Source organism: Macrobrachium nipponense, chromosome 1 (assembly GCF_015104395.2).
Source record: "Macrobrachium nipponense isolate FS-2020 chromosome 1, ASM1510439v2, whole genome shotgun sequence".
In the NCBI taxonomy this organism is placed as follows: domain Eukaryota; kingdom Metazoa; phylum Arthropoda; class Malacostraca; order Decapoda; family Palaemonidae; genus Macrobrachium; species Macrobrachium nipponense.
In genome coordinates, this window is record NC_087200.1 from 112,561,377 (window position 1) to 112,583,876 (window position 22,500).

A 22,500-nucleotide genomic window follows, 5' to 3' on the forward strand; every position below is an offset into this window, starting at 1 on the left:
TGTAAACAAACACATACCTGCGATCACTGTTTACCTGCTTTCCTATAGTGTTGGTCAGAAGCAATGCCGGACAATACCGTTATACGTGCAAAGTGTCTTCTCTTTGGTAAATACCCATTTATTTTATATGGTTTGTGTACATGAAAGGAGGGTGTAAAGCAGTAAATGTTTGGTAAGCAAACTGTGTGCTAATATGACTGACTGTTCATGTGTAGCCTACTGCCCTTAGGCTGCTGTAATTTGTTGCAGAATTTTCCGTTAAACTCGTCAATAATATTTCATAAACCTCAAGTTAACATTTAGGAAACAAGGGAAATAGGAATAGCTTCTGAAAGTGCTTTAAAAGATGGAGCGTTAGTTCATGTCGCCTTGATACTAGTGCCATAGAACTTGAGCAGAATTTTAAATGTTCTGGTGACAAAGACTTAACTTTATGTCCTTTATCGCTTTTTTTTTCCAGCTACATAATCGGACCGTTATCGTTCAGCAAAAGATGCGTATTATAGGCATTTTTCAGTTTCTTTATCTGCAGTTTACCGAATATTGTGAATCAGGCCATGTCCAAGGGCACACTGACGCTGTGAATTAACTTTCCTTCCGAAACACTAGTTTTACTTACAGTGATTATATATATATATATATATATATATATTTATATATATATATATATACATACACACACACACACACACACACACACACACACACACATATATATATATATATATATATATATATATATATATATATATACATATATATGTATATATACATATACGTATATACATACATATATATATATATATATATATATATATATATATATATATATATATATATATATATATATATATATCACTAGGAAAGCTCAAAATGAATCCACAGGGTGCCAAGTACTTTCGTGTTAAATACACAAAAGTACTTGGCAATGTGTTGTTTCATTTCCCCGTAGGTCGAGTAGTGCCGTCAGTGCACCTCATTCGGTGCAATGTAGGCATTACTTAAGGTTCTTTGCAGCGTCCCTTCGGCTCCTAGCTGCAACTGCTTTCATTCCTTTTACTGTACCTCCGTTCATATTCTCTTTCTTCCATCTTACCGTCTACCCTCTCCTAATAACAGCTTTCAAACTTTACCTACTGTCAAACCTTTTACTTTCAGCGCTTGGCATAATGCCAAAATCTATATAAATCAAATCAAATCTGTCGTTTCATTTTGAACTTTCCCAGTGGCTTCAGCTAATATATATATATATATATATATATATATATATATATATATATATATATATATATATATATATATATATATATATACCATCTGCTTGAAAGGTATACATACATACCGATCTAAACGGAGCCTAACGAATATGGCAAAAATGTAATTTCTAAGGACGAATGGCAGCAGGAAAGGCGACTGTACGTTGACCTTGGAAAATAGTACATTTTCTCTGATTATAGCATCGTTAACTGCATTGGTGAATGATGGAAATTCCCGAGAAAGTGTTTTCTTTGCCGAAATCAGTATCCTTACTGAACGCTGATCTACGTACGTGAGTGTATAGTAGATGAGGTCTGTCGGAGTCGAGACAGAAGAGTATTTTGACAAAACATTTGTGATGATTATAACGTGATCATATGTCTGCGTCGATGTGTTAGTATGCAAACACTCAAACGGATTCCTACACGCAGTACCGGATTTACGTGCACTGGCACATTTATGGTACATTATATTATCAATATTACGTAGCATAAAAACATTTTTTTGTTTATTTGTAATTCTAAAGTGTGCAAAGCCAAATCGGTAAAATTCAACGAGTTTCAGAACCATTTCCAGATTGACTGACTGCTAATATTATGAGGGTTCCAGGAGACAAAGTCCTCCTTGCTATGGTTACAGTAATCTACGACGGGATATGTTGGAAATGGCCCTCTAGGATGGGTTAGGTTAGGACCGACAGGCTATTGTAGACCCAAGGTAAACGGCGCACCATTTAACTTTACTGTTAGATTTCGTGCACAATGGATATGATGAATCCAACTGTTTTGAAATGCTTTTTTTCGAATGTATATAATATCAAATGATACACGCTCCGTGTGGCACATAGGTCTGACTAAGTTTCTTTATCCATGGTGATATCAACTTTGGCTATTGTCATTTTCCACAGCCTTGGAGCAAATGTTAAATCATTCCTGAATCATATAATGGTTAACACACAATAAATAGAAATTATTTTGGGAGCCTGAATGGTCAAGAAAAATTAAAATCTTCGGAAATCAGACAGATAGCAGTGCCGCGCACTTCATATTCTAACAGGTTATTGAGATAAATCTTCAAATCCTCTGGAAAATGAACCAGTCGAAGAAAGTATTACCATATACAGGATGAAATAGTTATACCTCCATGCTGGATAAAGATCAGATCCCTTTCCATCTTTTCTTTTGAATTTGCTTTCATATGACAGAAAATTAGACTAAGAAAGGAATCTTGTAATCAATATAAACACCTCAGAAATCAGTTTTATGGATTTGCAATTTTTTGTTTTGACCCTATTTTTGAAGTCTGAGATTTTTATTTTGTTAATAAAGCATTTATGAACATGTTAGGTAGATGAGCAAAGAGCGTAATTACAATCTATGAACATGAAGCTCAGTTAATGATGGAAAATACCATTGACTGATATTTTCATAACAGAGGGTAACACTTCAATGTTCATTAATCCTCCATGGATTTTTTCTGGACAAATTTTCGGTAAAATAAAACTGAAGAGAATGAGAATCCGGGAGAGTATTATAGAAAACCAAAATAATTGACAACTGACCTCCAAAATCTTCTTGGCCCACATTGTTTACGCTTAGAGCTGGAACACTTAATTCGAGGTGAGAGCGAGTTCACCAACGGTATTTAAAGGTTACGTAGTTTTACTCAGTTTCACGGAAATATTCAAGTTAGATGCTAAAGCTCTACAGATATCTCGAATGTGGCAGAAATATTCCATTAAACACTTAACGCTTCACGTTTAGGTTGTTTTTGTTTAGGTAAGACTAGTACATAGTAGTTATTTTTCATCCAAATAAAATGAAAAAATTAATAATTGCGCACCCAGTCCCTTCCGCAAAAAAGAAAAATCATTAGTTTCCACATCTTGATGTTAGAAAGACGTAACTAAAACAGAAAGTGATTACTCTTGCCGTGGCTAGTTAATCAGGTGTACGTGGTTTTCCTATATCTACCAGAATTTGTACTAATTCAGTTTTAACATGACAAATGATATAATCACAGCCCTTTGTTGGGTTTCTTGGGAGTCTGTAATTTATTACATGAATGCCAATATATTCCACACTCGGGTTTGATAATTTTGATGATAAGAGTAATAGTAAAACAAATAATGAGATATCAAAGAAACAGGAGTTTCAACGTAAGAATGATTGACTTTATTATTATTAAACAGGTAAATGCATTATTGTGGAACAAATCAAAATGCAATGATCTGACTGCACATTTCCACAGATAGTAGAAGAAAGGCAAACAGATAGGAATAAAATTACTTTTTTTTTTTTTTTTTTTTTTTTTTACCAAACATCCAACTCTCAGTGGCTTTTAATTTCTCTTTGCATTTTTGTATGGTTATAATTATACGGAAACTAATACATAACATCAACCCTTAGTGTGAAACGTCATGCACTGGCTAACAGACAAAAAATAACCCATTGCATGATACCTTTCACTTTCTATCACAGAAAATTTACATCATTTCACCTTGTCATTCCACTGACAGCTTACCGCACGAGGTAGTATGACGTCATACTTATATATAGGACAAATACACTGCCCTAAAGGCGGCCGGCACACCAGCCATGGGCGGGGAGCCGTTACAATCTTTAAGAACAACGAACTTCGGGTTTTTTCGTCTGCTTCTTCTTGCCTGTTTATCTATTTGAAATGATTTTTATTGGTAACTGTGAGGTAAATATCTTTCATGAAAGGGCAGATGTCCTCGGCTTGTGAGTTTCTCTCATTTCCTAGTCATCTACGAGAGAAGTAGTCATGACAAACTTGCCATCTCTATAGGGAAGTCGAAGCATCGTCCCTTATACGGAAGCCACTCCAAGGTTAGCCAATTATCTTGTGTGTCTATGAGATATTAGGGCAATGTTTTCGTCCAGTCGTTTTAATGCTAGCTTTCAATATTGATTTGCAGTCCAGAGTTATCTATCATAAGTAATTTCTCGCAAAACCCACTATGATTATCCCTTATCATTCATATTTTTACTTATTCATTTTTTTTATGTGTAACATGCAAAAGTCATCAAAACATTGACCTACTGGGTAACCTTGCAATAAAGATGATAGCTAAACTAGTTTCTTGTGTGTCTGCGCACGTGGCACACGTACGCCAGCGCACGAGCATGTTATATCTGTGAATGTGCATGGGTATGTAAACATAAGCGCAAGCATTTGTATTTTATATAGGCTACGTACAGCTTACGCTTAAATACAGAAGATCAGTTATACGGACCAGTGGAATCAGATACTGGAATGAATTTTACAAGTTTATCTTGTTATTATTATTCAGAAGATAAACCTTATTCCTATAAAACAAGCCCACAGGGAACATTGACTTGAGATTCAAGTTCCCAAAGAATATGTTGTTCATTTGAAAGAAATTGCCAAAGACAATAGGGAATACAGAACGAGGAAAAATACACAAGTATAAGGTAATTTGTTTTACGGTTGTAATGAATGTTAATGCAAGTGCTGTGTACGTCTGTTTATTTTTAAATAAGCGCAGATATCACACACACTGGTTTAGGAACCCAACTGTCTGAGTGCGGACACCTCTCTGAATGTACTCATACACAACTACGCAGATGAGACTCGGACGGGGTACTGACCTTTCAACGGCGGTGTCGTGTCCTTGCGGTGAACAAGTTATGGACGACGTACACCTTCCCGAAACAAGTAGTAGATTACTTAAAACTAATCGGCCTGAGCGTTCTATACATAACGCGGACAGCGATTTCAGGAAGAGTGGGCAACATAGTCAACATTTCGTTAAGATCAGAAACAACTGAAAAAAAAAGCCCGATCGAATTTCCTGTACCTACAGCATATAATGCTGTACGAGCCGCGGCCCATGAAACTTTCAGCCACGACCCGGTGATGGCCTGTCCTATACAGTTGCCAGACACACGATCATGGCAAACTTGAACCTTAATTAAGAAAAATAATACTGAGGCTAGAGGGCTGCAATTTTGATGATTGGAGGGTGGCGGATCAACATACCAATTTGCAGCCCTCTAGTCTCGGTAGTTATCAAGATCTTGGAGGGGGGAAAGTGCGGACGGACAGACAAAGCCATCTAAATAGTTTTCTTTTATAGAAAACTAAAAACATTTAAATAGATAGATTAATAATTGTGGAACAGAGAGATCTTCAAGTGGACAGATATCGGAAAATGGCTCTGTCCAATCTCTTTTTGCTATTCTTCATTTACTTGCTCTCCCTGTCATACCTGCATGCCAGTATCCTCTCTCTCACTCAGACGAGCACCTGACTCTGTTCTGTTGTGTCTAGACCCAGACGAGCACTAGATTGTTCTGTTGTATCTAGACCCAGACGAGCACCTGACTGTTCTGTTGTGTCTAGACCCAAACGAGCACCAGATTGTTCTGTTGTATCTAGACCCAGACGAGCACCTGACTCTGTTCTGTTGTATCTAGCTTGGCTGATTGGTTGAGGTTTACGAGACACTTATCATCATCGCCTCCAACTCCTCTTGATGGGAAGTCATCTGTGAAATTTCGCTCCTCGTCTCTTTCCTGAGCTCCACCTTCCGCAAATCTTCACTCATCCCCAGCCTCACTTCTCATTAGTCACATCCAAGTAGGTCTGTTTTCCAGTTTTTTACGTTGATCGCAGGAGCCCAACAGACGCCATCACGTACTATTCCCCCAGGGGGTTGTTCGAAGGACATATCCAAGCTATCCCCATCTTCCTTTCATCATTATCTTATCTGCTGTACATATGGAACTTCCTTACTTTACCTTATAACATCATTTCAGACTATATCCTGCAATCTAACACTAATGTTCATCTTAAAGCTTCACTATCAAATTGACAAAATATTTTAGACACTTTGTCATTGTCATACTAAGATTCAAGTCCATATAAGACCACATACGAACTACGTACTATATAAGGTTTTACTTTCGTACGCAGTTTCAGTCTTATTTGATTTCCAAAACTTTTCGGCCTGCCCATTTTTTATAGACATATTTTAGTCTTTCGCTAAATATGTGGAAATTTCAACCTCAGTAAACCTTTCTTCAGTTAATGTTATTTCATCCCTTTGTGCTTATTCTGTCCTCATTACCTCTGTTTTTTTCTAAACCTAGTTCAAGTCTCATCTTTCATCATAATTATACTATGTCAAACACTGTAAATTTATCGTGGCTTCGTTGCTTAAAACATCTGCATATTCTATGTCTCTTAAGTTTCTTTCGTTACTTTAATTTAAACCTTCTTTTCCATCTCCAACAACTGTTTTAATTTTGAAATCTATAAGAGCGGCAAGCATGACAGATGAAACAATTTTCCCTTGCACCACTCCACTTTTTACTACAAAGTCACATGATAAGATCACAATATCATGAATTTTGCACCTATTCTGTCAATGGATAATTTCATTTATCTTCAAATATTTCACAAGAATGCTATAGTAACGCAAGACCTTCCATAATATTGGTCAGTTCACACTGTCAAAAGCCTCAGGGATGACTCCAAGGGTAGGGATAATCCCCCCGCCCCCCGGCACCCCATGTTCCTGACTGAGTTGCTTAAATCCTGACTGAGTTGGACCATCAAAAATGGCCAACGCTAATATTTTGTTGAATAAATGCCCTCTGGTGCCAGGTCTGTGCTTTTTTCCACAAATTTTCGGTAGTCGCCCCCAAATGACGGGCATATATATATAATATATAGATATATATATATATATTTATATATTATATATATATATATTTATATAAATATATGATATATAATATATAATATATTATATATATTATATTATATATATAATATATATATATAATATATATAAGACATATATCTATATATTATTATATATATATATATATATATATTATATATATATATATAATATATATATATTATATATAACAGAGAGAGAGAGTAGTCAATATTCTGTGATCAATAAAAATTACCTTATTTTAATATGAGTTTTCTTTTAGTATTTTTTACAATACCAAACAGTACTCAGCAGGTCAAACATTAATAAAAGAATTCGAGTTGGTCACATTTGCTTTTACACCCCTCAATTACATACCTTTGGAGCCATCCCTAAAAAGCCTCCTTGTAATCAAACAAAACCATGAGGGGTTTGGGGGGGTGATTTTCAAATAATCATATAATGCTCCCCATTTATTTATGTTTATTATATTTAACATTATTATCTAAGTTCAAACGCCTGAGCTCAAGTTCGCTAAACATGACTCAGGATATGAGTTTCTTCTCACTCAACAACAATAATACTAAAAATGTTGTTGATTCTGATATTGATGACAAACATTATAATATAAAGTGAATTATTAAAATTTCCATTAAATATAACAACTATGAGTGGGATCCGACTATACATAGCTATTCAGTATATTTCCGTTGTGCACTTTCAGGTGACTGTACTGTGGGCAAGACTTCCCTTGTGCAGGCGTTTCTCTCAGATGGGGGCGATTTTCCCAAGAATTACAACATGGTAAGCTATTATTTTAGTAACGAAATTGCTGGCGATTATTCTGTTAATATCAGTGGATGCGCACGATGCTAGACTTCTCTGATTGCAGTCAAGCTCTGTTTTTTACTTGGTTAACCATAAAGCCCCTATATATTACCTTCCTAACTTCGGTGTTGAAGGCTAGAGAGAATTTGCAATTGACTTTTAATAGAGCTTTTAACGATGAATCATTTTTAACTGAGTAGTCAGGAAAAACTATTACACAATGACGTATTTTTTTAGAAAGTGCGTGACAGGTAAAACATTTTCTACAGCGCAAGCTTTGTCACTAAAGCTATTGTATATAACACTAGCAACTGTATCGGTCCTTCGGACGTGTTATCGTACGTACCTTCACTTCTAAATGTCCTGGACGCACATCTTTCCCCAGCCTACGCTACTGCATCACTGACCGTCTCAGTCAGGTGCCGCCGGCCAACGGCAGGACATACATGATACTGATGTTACATACATTTGTAGTCATTTGTGTTAACTCATGGTACCAGATTTAAATGCAGTAGGCCCATCTTGGACACTTTAGGCTCTCATTCCTAAACGGGGCCTGTGGCCCTCTGCTATCACGGTTGGGGTAGGTAGGTTACGACACCCTTCTCCCCTTGTCGCTCTGTCAAAAGGGAGTAGGCCTCCTGGCCCCTTATATTGTGGGAAACCCTCAGGTCCCCATTCCCAGGTGGGGTTGTCACCCGTTACTACTGAGGGTGCCTCATAGCCCCCGTATTGTACTTATAGAAACACTTTTGCATAGAATTCAACTCCGAAAGTTCTAAAAAATGAGGGGGTATGAAAAAGAGGGGTTATGGCCCCTTTAGAAACGGCCTCGAATTTTGACCAAACCCTTCCTGGGGTGGGGCGGGGAGGGGTATCTACTGAAAAACTTGGAAGCCCTAGCTGTCGACTCCGAAAGTTGTACAAATTGAGGGGCTATGAAAAAGACGAGTTATGGCCCCCTTAGAAATGGTCCACGAATTTCGGATTTTGACTAATACCGTCATTGGTGGGAAGGGTTTTTTATGGTAAAAATTTGGTAGCCCTAGCTTTCATAGTTTGGGCGTGCATAACGAACAAACAAACAGGTAGACAAACAAATAGAGAGAAATTACCTTTCATATGTATAGATAAAGGTGACTTCATTTATTCTGGTTTCGGGAGCTAAGGTATCATTACTTCACCATCACCATCAGTTGCGACAATAACCAGGTCAACATTAGTTTCGAAGGCATATTCGGACACACATCTGCTTTGTAGATTTGGCTTTTGGCGCTTTGTACAGGGACACATTGCCATTCTGTGCCACTGGATCTTGCGAGGCAAGTAAATGACCTTAGTGCTTGATCCATAGGAATGAGTGCTCACTACGAATGATAATAATAATGATAGTCATAACAATAATAATCTATATCTCATTCATCAGTGTTAACATTGTCTTCTGGGTATACTCTCATTATCATTTTTGCTGTTGTTACCATAATTAATTATTCCCCGCAGTCCCATAACTGGCACTTCCCAAATACCATACAGGGGAAAAAAGCAAGGCCATGATAAGGTAAAGGTAGCTGTAAGCAAATGGTGATTGTTTTTAGTTTAAACAGGCAACGTTAACGAACTCACAGCGAAGCAGATTTTTTTTCCCCATCAGAGGTAATTATAGCTAGCGGCAACAAAGGATACAGTTATTTCAAGGATTAAATACACATTCTGCGTATTATACTTGAATTTTGGTTTAAATAAAGAGTGAAGCTTCTGTTATTTTGATTGTTTTCAGATATACACAAATCTGCCCACATCTCCGTAGAGGGCTAATGACATTAGTGCACCTTGTGTGGTGTACTGCGGGCATTGCTCAAGGTTGTTTGCAGCTTCCCTTCGGCTCGATCTGCACTTACTGTTTAGCAATTTACTTTACCTCCGTTCCCACTTCCTTCTCTCATATTGCTGCCCAACCACACTAATTTCCTCTTTTCACTGTCTTAGGCACTGAATGGCTGAAAGTGCCCCAGTGGTTAGCCTTATAGCCAAATTTTCATAAATGAAATGAAATCTGTTCAAATTGGCTTTGAACTGTCAAATCAAATTAATATAATTTCGAACGTCCGTTGGAATCAACTTTATCCTTTCACTGAATAAAATCTTCATATTTCAGACTCTAGGTGTCGACATTGAGACGAAACTCATTAATGTTCCCGACACGAATTATTCGGTCGAACTCTTCCTCTTCGATTGTTCTGGCAAGGAGTTCTACAGGAGTCTGGTTCTCAAAATGGTAAATATATTTGAGATTTTTATTGCGTATAATTTTATCTTTGACTTCCAAAGTGGTAAACACTTATAGAAACTGTTTTGGCTGAAAGTTTAATTACTTAATTCACAAGATTCCTTTTATATTTATAGTTTTCTGTTTTTTTTCCGTTTATTTATCAGTACTGTTAGCGTTTTCAAGATTATACCGGATGGTATTTCAAATTCAATGTAGTTCACACTTAGATTTACCATTGCTTCGAAAGGAAAGTTTTAAAATTTGTCAAGATGGTGGTACCCCAAGATTGGTTTGTGAAGTCTGTCCGACTGAACTGTAGAGCTCCTTTCGAATACGGCCAATCGCAATCGGTAATAAAATCGTGTTGCTCTTATTATTATGCCAACACTTGCCAAAATTCCACTGTTTCAAAAGTCTCTCATTTTATTATAGCAGTGTTTCAATTTCGTGATTCATCCAAGACAAATATGATGACAGAGGATGACCACCTAGGATATTGACATTGGTGAATAGTTTAACTCCATTCTCATCAAACAGAAATGAAGAACTGAATGGAAGGATCGGAGGGGAAGACAATTAAAACTATATCTTGGAGGCGCTGAACTTGATTACGTTTCCCGAATCCTATTTAGAGGCATCGACTCATTTGTTAATCTGAGACATCCCCAGAGGTCAGTGATGCTGTCCCTATTCAGGCTGCTCTCAAGATCTAAGATGAGAAATGCATAAAAGCAGTTCGAGATTTAACGTTAATGACAGAAGGAAAGGAAAAAAGCACAACGCGTTTTGAGACTGCAAGCCTCTGCAGCACCCCTGTCCTGCCAGCCCCAACTTCCGGTCCTTTCCCCCTTTGGCGTCTAAGACTGAACTTGACCTTACTCAGCACTTTGGCTTCATTATTGGATTAATCACAGCAGCTGGAAAGTCTCTATCTCATGAAATGTAAAAGTCTAGGCCAAGGTTGAATACAAATTCAACCTTTGACTTGTAAGCTTGAATATGACATTATCTTGACCTCAAGTTGCACAGCGGCACCATTAGTGGATTACGCATGTGAAATACAAAATCTTAGCTCATGCAGTTCAAGGTTAAATTCTTGTTCTGTCCGGTCAATTAAAAGTACGACCTTAAACTTGCCCTCAGCCTACAGCATCATCAGTGGATTTATGCACATAACGAATAAGAGGACTCTGTCAAATATCGCTTAAAAAAATAAGTTAAAAGTTAGCAGTTTCAGTCTTCCCCAGGCTATTGAAAGTTGAAAGTTATGATCAAGGCACCATCACCATTATTGAAGTGTAGGAATCTTTCAAAGTCAATATTTTATTTATAGGCATTTTCATTTTTCATCAGTTCTCCTCAACACGTATTGACGGATACAATGGCTATTGTGAGTAGTAATTATTTCTGTTTCTTCCCCACAGAGCAGTCAGCCATCTTTGGTCCTTCTTATGTATGACGTCACCTCGGAACATTCTTTCAAATGTATCACTGATCTTTATAACCAGGTAAGTTTTCAGAAGGTGCAGATATGGATAAAGGGGTAGTGTGCAATAAGATGTGTATATAGTATATATATATGTACTATATATATATATATATAGTATATATATAGTTATATATATATATCTATATATATATATATATATATCTATATATCATATATCATATATATATAACACCATTTGAACATTGCAGTCATATATTTCGAGCACTTCCTTCTGTGCTCCTGATCACTGGTAAAATATGGACATACGATGTCTTACAAGAGTATATATACAAAGCATATGGAAGTGTGCCAGTGTCTCTATTGAAAATCAGCTCTGCCCCACTATGAAAACTGGAGTGGGGCAGAGCTGGTTTTCAAAAGTAGCTGTCCGTACAAAAGGAAGATGCTGGAATCTGCTATCATCAATCAAATCAACAATATGAACCTGTCAGGAGGACACTGGAAATCGGATGAGATCGACTAGTTAATCCTTAGGCCGCTTCTCAAACATGTGTCCAAGAACATCCGATCACCAGACGAGTGTCCGGCGGGAGTTAATGAGGCCAGAAGACACCAGGGAATAGTTTAATTTCCATCCTTCCTTGGTCACCAAGAAGACTTACTGCCACACCTACGTATGCTTTGTATATAAACTCTTGTAAGACATCCTATGTCCATTTTTTCATATTTTACCAGTGATCAGGAGCACAGAAGGAAGTGCTCGCAATATAAGGTTGCAACGTTCAAATAGTGTTATGGACCTTTTATCTTCATATTATACTGTTGTATTACAGTAAAAGACACACACACACACACACACACACACACACACACACACACACACACATATATATATATATATATATATATATATCTATATATATATACATATATACATACATACATAATTTATATATAATATCTGTGCGTGTATAGGAATGAGCAATTAAACGCAACAAAGGAATCGGTGATATTATAGATAAGCTAGTACATGATCAATGAAAAGGATAATTCATGTCTTTAAGAACATTTGGAAAAATGCAACTCGAATATAAAATCACCGGAGCTATCTGTAGCAATATACGGATTATCATCAATTTATAGATACGAAGGGAAAGTTACTCCTTCCTGCAATAAATATCGAAATTTTATACAGTAACATGGCAAGGCATCCCCCAACTTCAGGGATCACCTCTCTCTATAGGGACGAGGGAAACTTGTCCAAATTGACAAAGGAAGGAGGGCCATTTTCATCAGATTTAATTACTTCTCTTTTGCTTGGATTTCTTTGGGTGCTTACTGCATAGTATTCTCTGTGGTAGAAAATATTATACGCAAATAAGACCATAGTCAACATTGTTCCTGACATCATAATGACGTCATTCGCGGTTGTCTTTCTCGGCACTCGTTACAGTGCCAGGAGCCAAACATTCTGATTGAGCAGGGGACTCTTGACAGCTGCCTTTCTTGCAAACGACACAAATGAGGAAATCAATCTTGTTATTTCGCTGCTGACCTACTGATCGTGTAAGGTTGTACTGTCACCCGGATGCATATTCCTAGACTGTAACCAAGCACTGAGACCTTCCCTGAAAAAAAGGCGGGACGCCACATCTTAAAAATTAAACATAGAATATTCTTGAAAATAATCTCATTATGTTTCCCACACCCAAATTACCCAATTGATTCCTGGATCAACCAAACCTAACCCGACCTAACCTAACATAGGAGCATGGCAAAAAAAAAAAAAAAAAAAAAAAAAAACGGTTCTGGCGCAATACCAGTATACATCTCGAGAATTTGCCACCTGCATGGATTGAGTAACCACGCAAAATTTCAAGTCCATCGGAAGAAGGGAACAGGTCGGAAATTGAGTTACAAGTTTCGATCCAAACAGACAGATGTAGAAGTCAAGTTAAATAAAAGCATGTAAAAAAAACATTGATCTCAGTTTTGTGATAGGTATACACTGATGACCCATAATGAGAAACCGCAAGATCTCAAGTAACCGCAAGGTTCTTTGAAATAATGGGAAAAGTATGGCAGAAAGGTCTTCATCATTGAAACTAATATTTTACTGGGCAATAGAGAGAGAGAGAGAGAGAGAGAGAGAGAGAGAGAGAGAGAGAGAGAGAGAGAGAGAGAGAGAGAGAGAGATTTGGGATTGGGCAGTGATAATATTTCTAGAGATGGAGGAAGGGAAAATTATTACATAATGTAACTAAAAGCAGGTTCTATATCTCCCTATATCTCCTCTTGCATGTCAAATAATCAGTTGTCTACAGTTATTCCAATTCCGTGTTTCGTCCTCTTTATCCAAAGCAAAAATAATTCCAAAAATCATTAAAGCATCGCCAGCATTATAAATTAGTTGGTTTGATCGATCATCGTTCAAATGGAAACTAATTAGATTGATTTATATAGCGCCATTCTGTGTCCTATTCATGTCTTGAGTTTATATTGATTATTTGCTTGGCCCCGCGTCTGTTTTTTTCGTTTGTAAGCACATTTCCTCGAAAATTTATGAGGAAACTTCGGAAAGTTTTCTAAAGTATGGCCACTTGATATGCAACAGGTGATTAGGTTCTGCGAGTTGTAGGAATATAGAATTCTGGGAGAAAGGTCTCTCTCCCTCCCTCTCTCTTTCAGGTAGGACGTGGCGCCCAAGTTAGTTTAGTTTAGTTTAGGATGTATCCTTCTTCCTCTAATTACCACTCCTCAGCCTTAATTTCAATGACCTCTGTTATGTTTATTCCAGTGAAATCACACTAATCATACGACAAACTCTAAGGCTGTTTTGCTTTGTAACCGAGATTTCATGAATACATTCATCTGTGCCTCACAAGTCACACACACTCTTCGATTACAGACGAGTTATGACGATATCTGAAGGCAATATCAGAGCATATAAACATACTTGTCGTCATCAGCAAATATAATGAATGACCCTGTATTATTTTCACTTTTAGGTAATGTTGTCCATAGCATATAGTGTACACCAACTAAGAATTATTCACTTATTGCTCGCGGTTGCTGAATAAATTTATCTAGTAAGATTTTGGAATCAGGATTCTTGTTTGATGATATTTCAACAATCAGCGTTTCTGTTGTAATTCATCTGTTGATGGCTATGAAAATAGGATTTCGTTATCTTCAGAAAATACAATAAAAGTACTGAGGAAATCTTGATGTACAGTTAAGGAATGGGAGGAATACTGATGAATTGTTTTTTATTACTTAGCAAAGTAGATTAGAGAAGAAAACTTTAAGTTCTCTCCTGTTATATAATCAATATTAGTGAAGTTTTTGCGCTGAGTTATATAAAAGTTCGCTGGCTTTATTTTGCTCTTTGGAACACCATGATGATTCTTCTGAAGGCTACATTATTGCTGAGACTACGTTACCATTTTCATCAAACCTACCTTGACATAGCTGCATGTCCCAACAACTAATGAACCAATGTAAAAGGCACGCATGCCGCTGCCCATCACATTTCGTCAGTGCGTTATAACAACTGCTTTGAAACGTTCATATAATTGAAAAATATCATCTTATATCTAATTTTCTTCCCTTGTCCACGACAGATAAAGGGGCAACATTCCGAACATCTGAACGGTGTCCTTTTCGCCAATAAAACCGACCTGACAGCGCGCCGAATCGTCAGTCCGAAAGCCGGGCGCGACATCGCTCATAGTCTCGGACTGCAGTACTTCGAAGGGTCTGCTGTGAGTATTTAGATTGCTTCAAGGTTTTCTTACTACTGTAGTGGAGATACACAAGCATCCCTGAGGTTTAAGTGTCCAACTATCTGATGAGGCGCCAGTTCTGTTTGGCACCGTCTGATATCAGTTGTCGCCATTAACTTCAAACAATTACGGACTCTGTCTCTGTCCCAATTTTACACACACACACACATTTTTTATAGAAATTAATTTTATATGATTACGTAGATACGAATAATTTCTTCTTGTTTGCTTTAATGAATAAAAAAAAAGCCACCAGTGAGCATAAATTTATTCTGTTGACAGATAATATACCCATGTAATTTGTAAGTGCATGGAAAATTGGCATAAACTTTATTTTTGTTCTTGACAGAGCAGGTTATTTACATAGGAGACGAAATATTTTCTTCTTCATTTTTTGTCATATGAATTTACCGACTCTCAATTAAGTTGGGACATGGTTGGCTCACGTGAGCTGAGATCTTGTTTTCTTTGAATTGCGAGGATTTCAGGATGCTTAAAAGCATATATGTATTCCATATCCTTCATTTCGAGCATGACTATCAGTAACTTTGCCTGAATAACAATAGCAAACACCATCACAGCGGAATTCAAATTCTTGGAGCAATTCTTGAGCAACACTATCTTCGCCGTTCTCTAAAGATAATGAGAAAAAAAATATTTGTTGACCCTTTTTAGATTGTAAATATGATACTGATAAATAAACCATTGAAGGATGACAATCACTTCACCTGTGTGACTTGGAAGTCGACGCGCAGAATACTGACTGAGAATTCTACAGGAATCCGTCCCGTGGTTTTGGCAGGATTAGAACATAATTTGCTTTTCGTTAACCTGATCACTTTTTAGTTTCTCTAGCCTCAGTAGTTTTTATTTTATTTAAGGTTAAAGTTAGCCATGATCTTGTGTCTGGCCAACGACTGAAAAGTCCACCAGCCTAGTCCTGTTGTGTTTCAAATTTGGACTTGTGATCTGGGAAGTTGTTGATATTATTCAAGGTTGAATCTCAGAAAAGAATAAAACTAAGAATAATATTAGCAATAACAATATTTTGTCACGCACAGTTGGGAGTTATAATACCATGTTAACAACAGGAAATAAGAAAGTAACAATAGTAGATCCACATCAACCGCGCATTTGATGTCTAGGCCTGTCTTTTACGACGCTCCTGATTGGCTGTTGATAAACCAATCACAGGGCTGGAAACTCTGAGTCTCTCTCGAGAGTTCACATAGGCAGGATGTATGTTCCACCTCTTCTGAGGGATACGTCTTTCTGAAGAGGTGGAACATAGTACATCCTGCCTATGTGAACTCTCTCGAGAGACTGAGAGTGTCCAGAGCTGTGATTGGCTTATCAACAGCCAATCAGGAGCGTCGTAAGGGACTGGCCTAGACGACAAATCCGCGATTGATGTGAATCTACTATAACTATGATAGCGGGATTTCCATCAATTGTTATTTACTACTATTCGGGCTTTATGATCCGGTCAACTGAAACATCCTATTCTTAATTCCTTTTATTTTTCCATCTAGTTAGCTTTCGTTCACCTGCTTGTGAATTTTGTCAAGCGTCATTTTATATTTTTAACCCGCGCCGCTGTTCTGAGAATCTCCCCACCATGAGAATCTTCCTCCTTTGAAGATCCTCTGACTACAACTGGATCTTCCAGTTGTAAGAAATGGGCTCTAAGGGATTTCTGAGAACTGATAATCATGCACGAATGGTGGGGAACAGTGACGAATAGTGATGCGGACTTCCCGCAGAATGTTGTTAGATCCCGTACAACAGGTTATCTTGTGCTTGAACCGTTAAATCTTCAAGCAACAAGGTTAAATAACAAATTATTTCATTTGAGTTTTATCGCCTGATAGTCAAGTGCTATGTAAGATTCAAAGTCGTCTTGGTTTCATGTCTGAATCTACTGATAAACCACGCGAAACTGATCTTTTGAATTCAGACGTCTGTACAATACCTTTGGAAAGCTAATACCATGTTACTCTAGATTATTCATGGTAACAATGTAGATGCAGTACCTAACACAAAGCGCAGACAATGGCACTGGATGAAAACAAATATTCTTTTTGGTATTCAAAGAAAATGGTCTGGTGCGCTAAACGCATAAACAAGTAGTTATTGGCGTACGTGCATATAGGGTTAGGAAGAAGGTTCAATCTTGCTTGTAAATGAGGCCGAAACTAAGGTCTCTGTTTTTGTGTATCTGAGAACTGCGAACATATTAATCGTTTGTTATAAAACCAACGCTCAAAATGTTAGTTTTAAGTTACATTGCCAGCTGCAACTTAATTTCACATTCTTTACAAAGATAGTTCCAGCTGAGAGGCAAAACTTCGACATTTTCTCTCCTCTTTTCTAATATGACTAGATTGAAAAATAATAATAATAACGATAATAATTTGACATTTTACAAAAGCATGCTGAAACTGATATGTCCTTTTGTAGCCAGGTTATGAAGTACAAATAACAGTTGAAAGGCGGGTCTCACTAGAGAATAGGTAGTTCAGGCCCTTTTACAAGCAGAAGAGTATATTTAGTAAAATCTTTTATACCCTTACTCTTGGTATTTGCCACATTACGGATTTAATTACTTTTCTCTGTCAAAACTCTACCAGGCTTCTTACCCATTGAGGGCAGTTAAAGTTTTACAAGGAATTGTCCAGTGGGTATGAAATGGAGTTGTATATATTGTTACAAGTTACCTAACCTTTAAAAGGCTGTTTACTCACAGTAAGCCATGACATAGTTTTAGATTTTAGGAAACAAATTTTTCTTGCATTGAACAGAATGCACCACTTTAATTGGAAGAATGAATTACTTGAACTGGAAGAATTAATTACTGGAATTAACAGAATTCACCACTTGAACTGACGGTCGTTACCTCTGATATCAAGCACTTTCAACATACAAACGTCTCTGAATAATCTGCCTATTTCTTTGGGGAAAATAATGATAATTCTTTTACATTACCAACAGAAAGATCAACACGGCGTGGAGGAGCCCTTCTTCTTCTTAGTCAACGAGTGGTTCAAGACATACACAGACAAAGTCCATGCAATGAAACTCATCACGTGAGAGCTGGCGTCCTGGGTCAGTTTTCATTCCTCCTTTTGCTGACTTGTTCACTTTGACACGGGATGGCAGATATTTTCACCAATAAAATCACTTGTATATCTTATCTTTTCATTGATGTTATATCACTATTTCATGTACAAAATACATATATCTCATTTTTCTGATTATATAATTAACCTAAAGGCAAATGCATACTTTGAAAATATTTCATGCTTTAACTGGACACCACACAATGGTCTTGAGTTTTGTTTTTCATTATAGGACGATTTCCATAAACAGCAGCTTTCTAGGCTTAAAATTCTAAACCCTCAGACTTGGCACATTGTCAGCTGTGAATAAGGCGGTCATTATTGAGATTGCCCCTATATTGCTGGGTGACAAATCACGGACACACACACGCAAACAAACACGTACAAAGGCATCTAAATTAAAGATAGTCTGATCAGTAAAAGGGTGTGTCCACATGACAGTAAAACGTCACATGTCACAAATAGGTTGAAAATCAGTCAATTCCGGTAAGTGGAGAGCGATCCGTTGGCCAACACCGGTTTCTCTTATGAAACAGTGAACCACCAATAAATCATGAACATTCATCAACCTGTTTGTGATATCTGTGCGATAAGTTACCGTCGTGTGTCTATGAAATAAGTGGAAAGATTTAATTTAAATTGCACATATGCATGCTTATTCGTAGATAAACCTCATACTTTTTCACTAACAAGCCTTTTTCAATACTAAGGGTAGTAGGTACAGAGAAAAACAGTCACTGCTCAGTTCATCTTTTAATTGCTGTTACCGAGACAAACCCAATGGAGGAAGCTTCCATAGAATCAGCAGCTTCATACTTACACCTACCTCTCGCCAGTAGCACAGCCCCTCTAGCCTTCATTATTACAGTTCCTCGCTGAACAAGTCGGTTACGTGCTCAACTACCGATATCAGGGCCCGGGTGCGATTCCCCGCTCTGCCAACGTGGAATCAGAGGAATTTATTTCTGGTGCTATATATATATAGAAATTATTTCTCGATATAATGTGGTTCGGGTTCCACAATAAGCCGTAGGTCCGTTGCTAAGTAACCAATTGGTTCTTAGCCACGTACAAATATCTAAGCCTTCGGGCTCAGCCCCAGGAGAGCTGTTAATTAGCTCAGAAGTCTGGTTAAACTAAGGTATACATAACTTCATAGTGACACTTCTTGGATACCAAGGTCCCTCCAAACCATCCAGCCAACAATTTCTCGGTCTCCCTTCCTAGATCTCGCTAAAACTTAAGAATTATTCACTCTCCATTAACTTCTTATCCTTCATTCTCTTTACATGATCAAATCACCCTAAAGCACTATGATCTGATTGTTACATCTATGCTGACCATTTTCCCTGTACCGTCTTCATATACGTATTTTTCAACCTTTCTGTCAACATTTATACAAACCAAAAAACTGATTTCAACATAAATACTTCACGTATATAAAAGAACGTTATCTCAACAGTGCCCTCTTACATTCGAACTTTCCCCAATTTCCTATATTTTACCCATTGCCTTACTATTGTTAATATTCACAAATACTTCCAAAATCTTCTTTGGTTAACTATCACTATGTAACATTGACTACCCCATACTCCATACAAAACCCCTTTTCTGGTTCCAAAACTGTTCAAATACATTAAATGAACTTTATCTAACTTCTCTCAACACAATCTTAACAGAATAAATCATACAGCCATGGAGACCTAAAACCTCCTTGTTTTAGAACCTACATCAGACAAGGCACTTTAATTCTTGCATATTTTAACATTAACTTGATTTGCCTTATGTAAGCCTCTAACTGCTCATAACAAATTGCTTCCTCCAGCTTAAGTCTCAAACAGTTCTAGGTATTCTGATTCCTAGTAATATGACTCGAATATTTTAACTACTGGTTTTTTTGAACCATGGTAAACTGACATCCTATTTAGTTCAGAAACGGTGTTACTGAAATTGTTCACTTATCAAGTGAGTATCTTAAAAATTCATACATGCTCTGAATGACATATGAGTATAAAAACTTGAAAGAATCCGTAAATATGTATAACATTCAATATACATATAAAATATCTAATTCAAAAACTAAAATGTAAAAATAAAAGAATAACTTTAACTTGTATTTCGTTTTACCGAACTCTGAATAATTTTTAAACTGAACTTTTTCCAGAAGGCCGAGGTATTTTTTCCAGGCTAGAAATAAGTTCCAAATACTGGAAACAAATCTTTGATGCGAATTATGATACTCTTCTAAGTTGTTATTGGTGCGAGGGAGTTCTTACTGAAAGCTCTCCGTACATCCAGATGTGAATATGGACGAGCACGTTATTAGACAGAAGTGTAACTCTACCCCTTTCACAATCAGTGTAATAAAGTTCAAATTAAGAAAATAATTCTGGAATGATTTCCCATCCATTATAAATTAGTTGTAGACGGTAATGCTAGGTCCTGCAGGTGATGTTGAAATGGTAGAGCATTCAGTTGATAAAAACAACTTCCTATATGATAGCTGCTTCACCCGTTTTCATAAGCAGCTGTTTGATGATACAAAGTTGAAAGCATGTTGTCTACTATAGGTTGAAATATGCAATGGTTCCCCATACTTACTTAAAGGCTTTAGGAATTTGTGATTTTGCTTCAGGGTACTCTTCATTCGCATTCTGTTGGTGACCCACATGAGTAGTTTTCTGGAAGACAGTTATAAGATAAAAAACTTGGTAGTCAATAATAATGATACCCAAGAATGGTAGGCTTTGGCCTTCCAGACTATGTTCAATGTAAGATCAAGGGTTGGGTTTCTCCTAATGGCATCCTCGATTATATCAACAGGAATGAAGACCTCAGTGATATACCAGGTACATACCCTTGACTATGGTGGCCAATGAAGGTCTTCTCTTCAGCTTCTTCCATGTGAATATTTGTAAACAAGATGCTGCAATCCATAGCAATACCATCAACCTGCTATGACAGGATCGCCTTAGTGTGACCAGAAGGATATTTCTTTGATAGAAATCTTTAAAAGGAGCTGAAGGATTTCCTTATGAATACCCCCTTTGGGTTATCATCAGAGTGGCAGACACTCCTCAAGATTATATTGAGAGGTTCATCGACAGGAACATTGGTGGATATAATTTCAAAGCCCAATAAAATGTTGATTGGATTGGGTTGTGTGTTTCGTAAAATATTGATAATTTCAACTGGTGATTCTGGAATATACTACTTTGGGAAATAAGAGCTAATAAGTCTGTTCAGGTCCTCCATATCAAAAGTAGGTAACTTGACTTGCGCAGCAATGAGACAAAGGGAGCTGCCCACCTTGTGTGTTTTCATGTTACTGTAACAAGTGGTCAGATCAGAGATCTTCAACAGGTAGAAAGAAATTCAAATCCCACAAATGCTCATCAGACACCACAGTGTCAGGCAGTTACTTACATACAATGGATAAAACAGCAACCTGATGGAAAATGGAGTCAGTAAAAGATGGAATGTTTATCATTACTCCACTTTGACAACATCTCCCGCAGGAGCTTAAATCCCTGTACACTAAGAAACTTGATCACATAGTTGATACAAAGATGAAGTCAAGTTAATGAGAAGGATTATCACCTGTTGAGCCACACCCACTAACTCTGAAAACAGCTTTTTTACATCTGTCGTTCTAAACTGTGCAACCCATCACAGAGGTGTCGCAGAGACAACCAGTCTTGTGTAAGCGTAAATGTTCTGAAGGGATGTGACAACCACGGCAAACTGGTAAGGTCACCTTAACTATAATTCTATTTTTATCACTATTTGCATGGTCATACCAATAAACACTCACCCCATCACTAAAAGAGGAAACAGAAGTTGTCCATGGAAAGTTCAGTTTCCAATGGATCCAGTTGGCTTAATCTCAACGTTCAGTGGATTTATTCTTCCCTTTGCTCGAAGCCCTTAGGACACCCATTTGAATGCTGTTGAAAGCCAGGACTATGAAACAACACCATGGAATCAATACTATTAAGTCCGACACTTACCTTCAACATATAGACATCCATCAAGGTGCTTGAAAAAGTCTCAGCATTATGCTGGTATCACACTAGTCA

General features: G+C 37.2%; 1 protein-coding gene across 1 annotated transcript in view; it reads left to right on the forward strand.

The window, feature by feature from the left end:
* LOC135219565 (intraflagellar transport protein 27 homolog) overlaps positions 1 to 18,551 on the forward strand; it is an 18,563-nt gene extending 12 nt beyond the window's left edge. The window contains exons 1-6 of the mRNA XM_064256435.1: positions 1 to 106; positions 7,695 to 7,774; positions 9,954 to 10,073; positions 11,492 to 11,575; positions 15,141 to 15,281; positions 18,294 to 18,551. The exon at positions 1 to 106 is cut by the window's left edge and continues 12 nt beyond it. Coding sequence (XP_064112505.1) covers positions 64 to 106; positions 7,695 to 7,774; positions 9,954 to 10,073; positions 11,492 to 11,575; positions 15,141 to 15,281; positions 18,294 to 18,392 — 567 coding nt within the window. The 5' untranslated portion in view covers positions 1 to 63 and the 3' untranslated portion in view covers positions 18,393 to 18,551. The remainder of the gene's footprint in view (positions 107 to 7,694; positions 7,775 to 9,953; positions 10,074 to 11,491; positions 11,576 to 15,140; positions 15,282 to 18,293) is intronic.
* Positions 18,552 to 22,500: the final 3,949 nt, after the last annotated feature.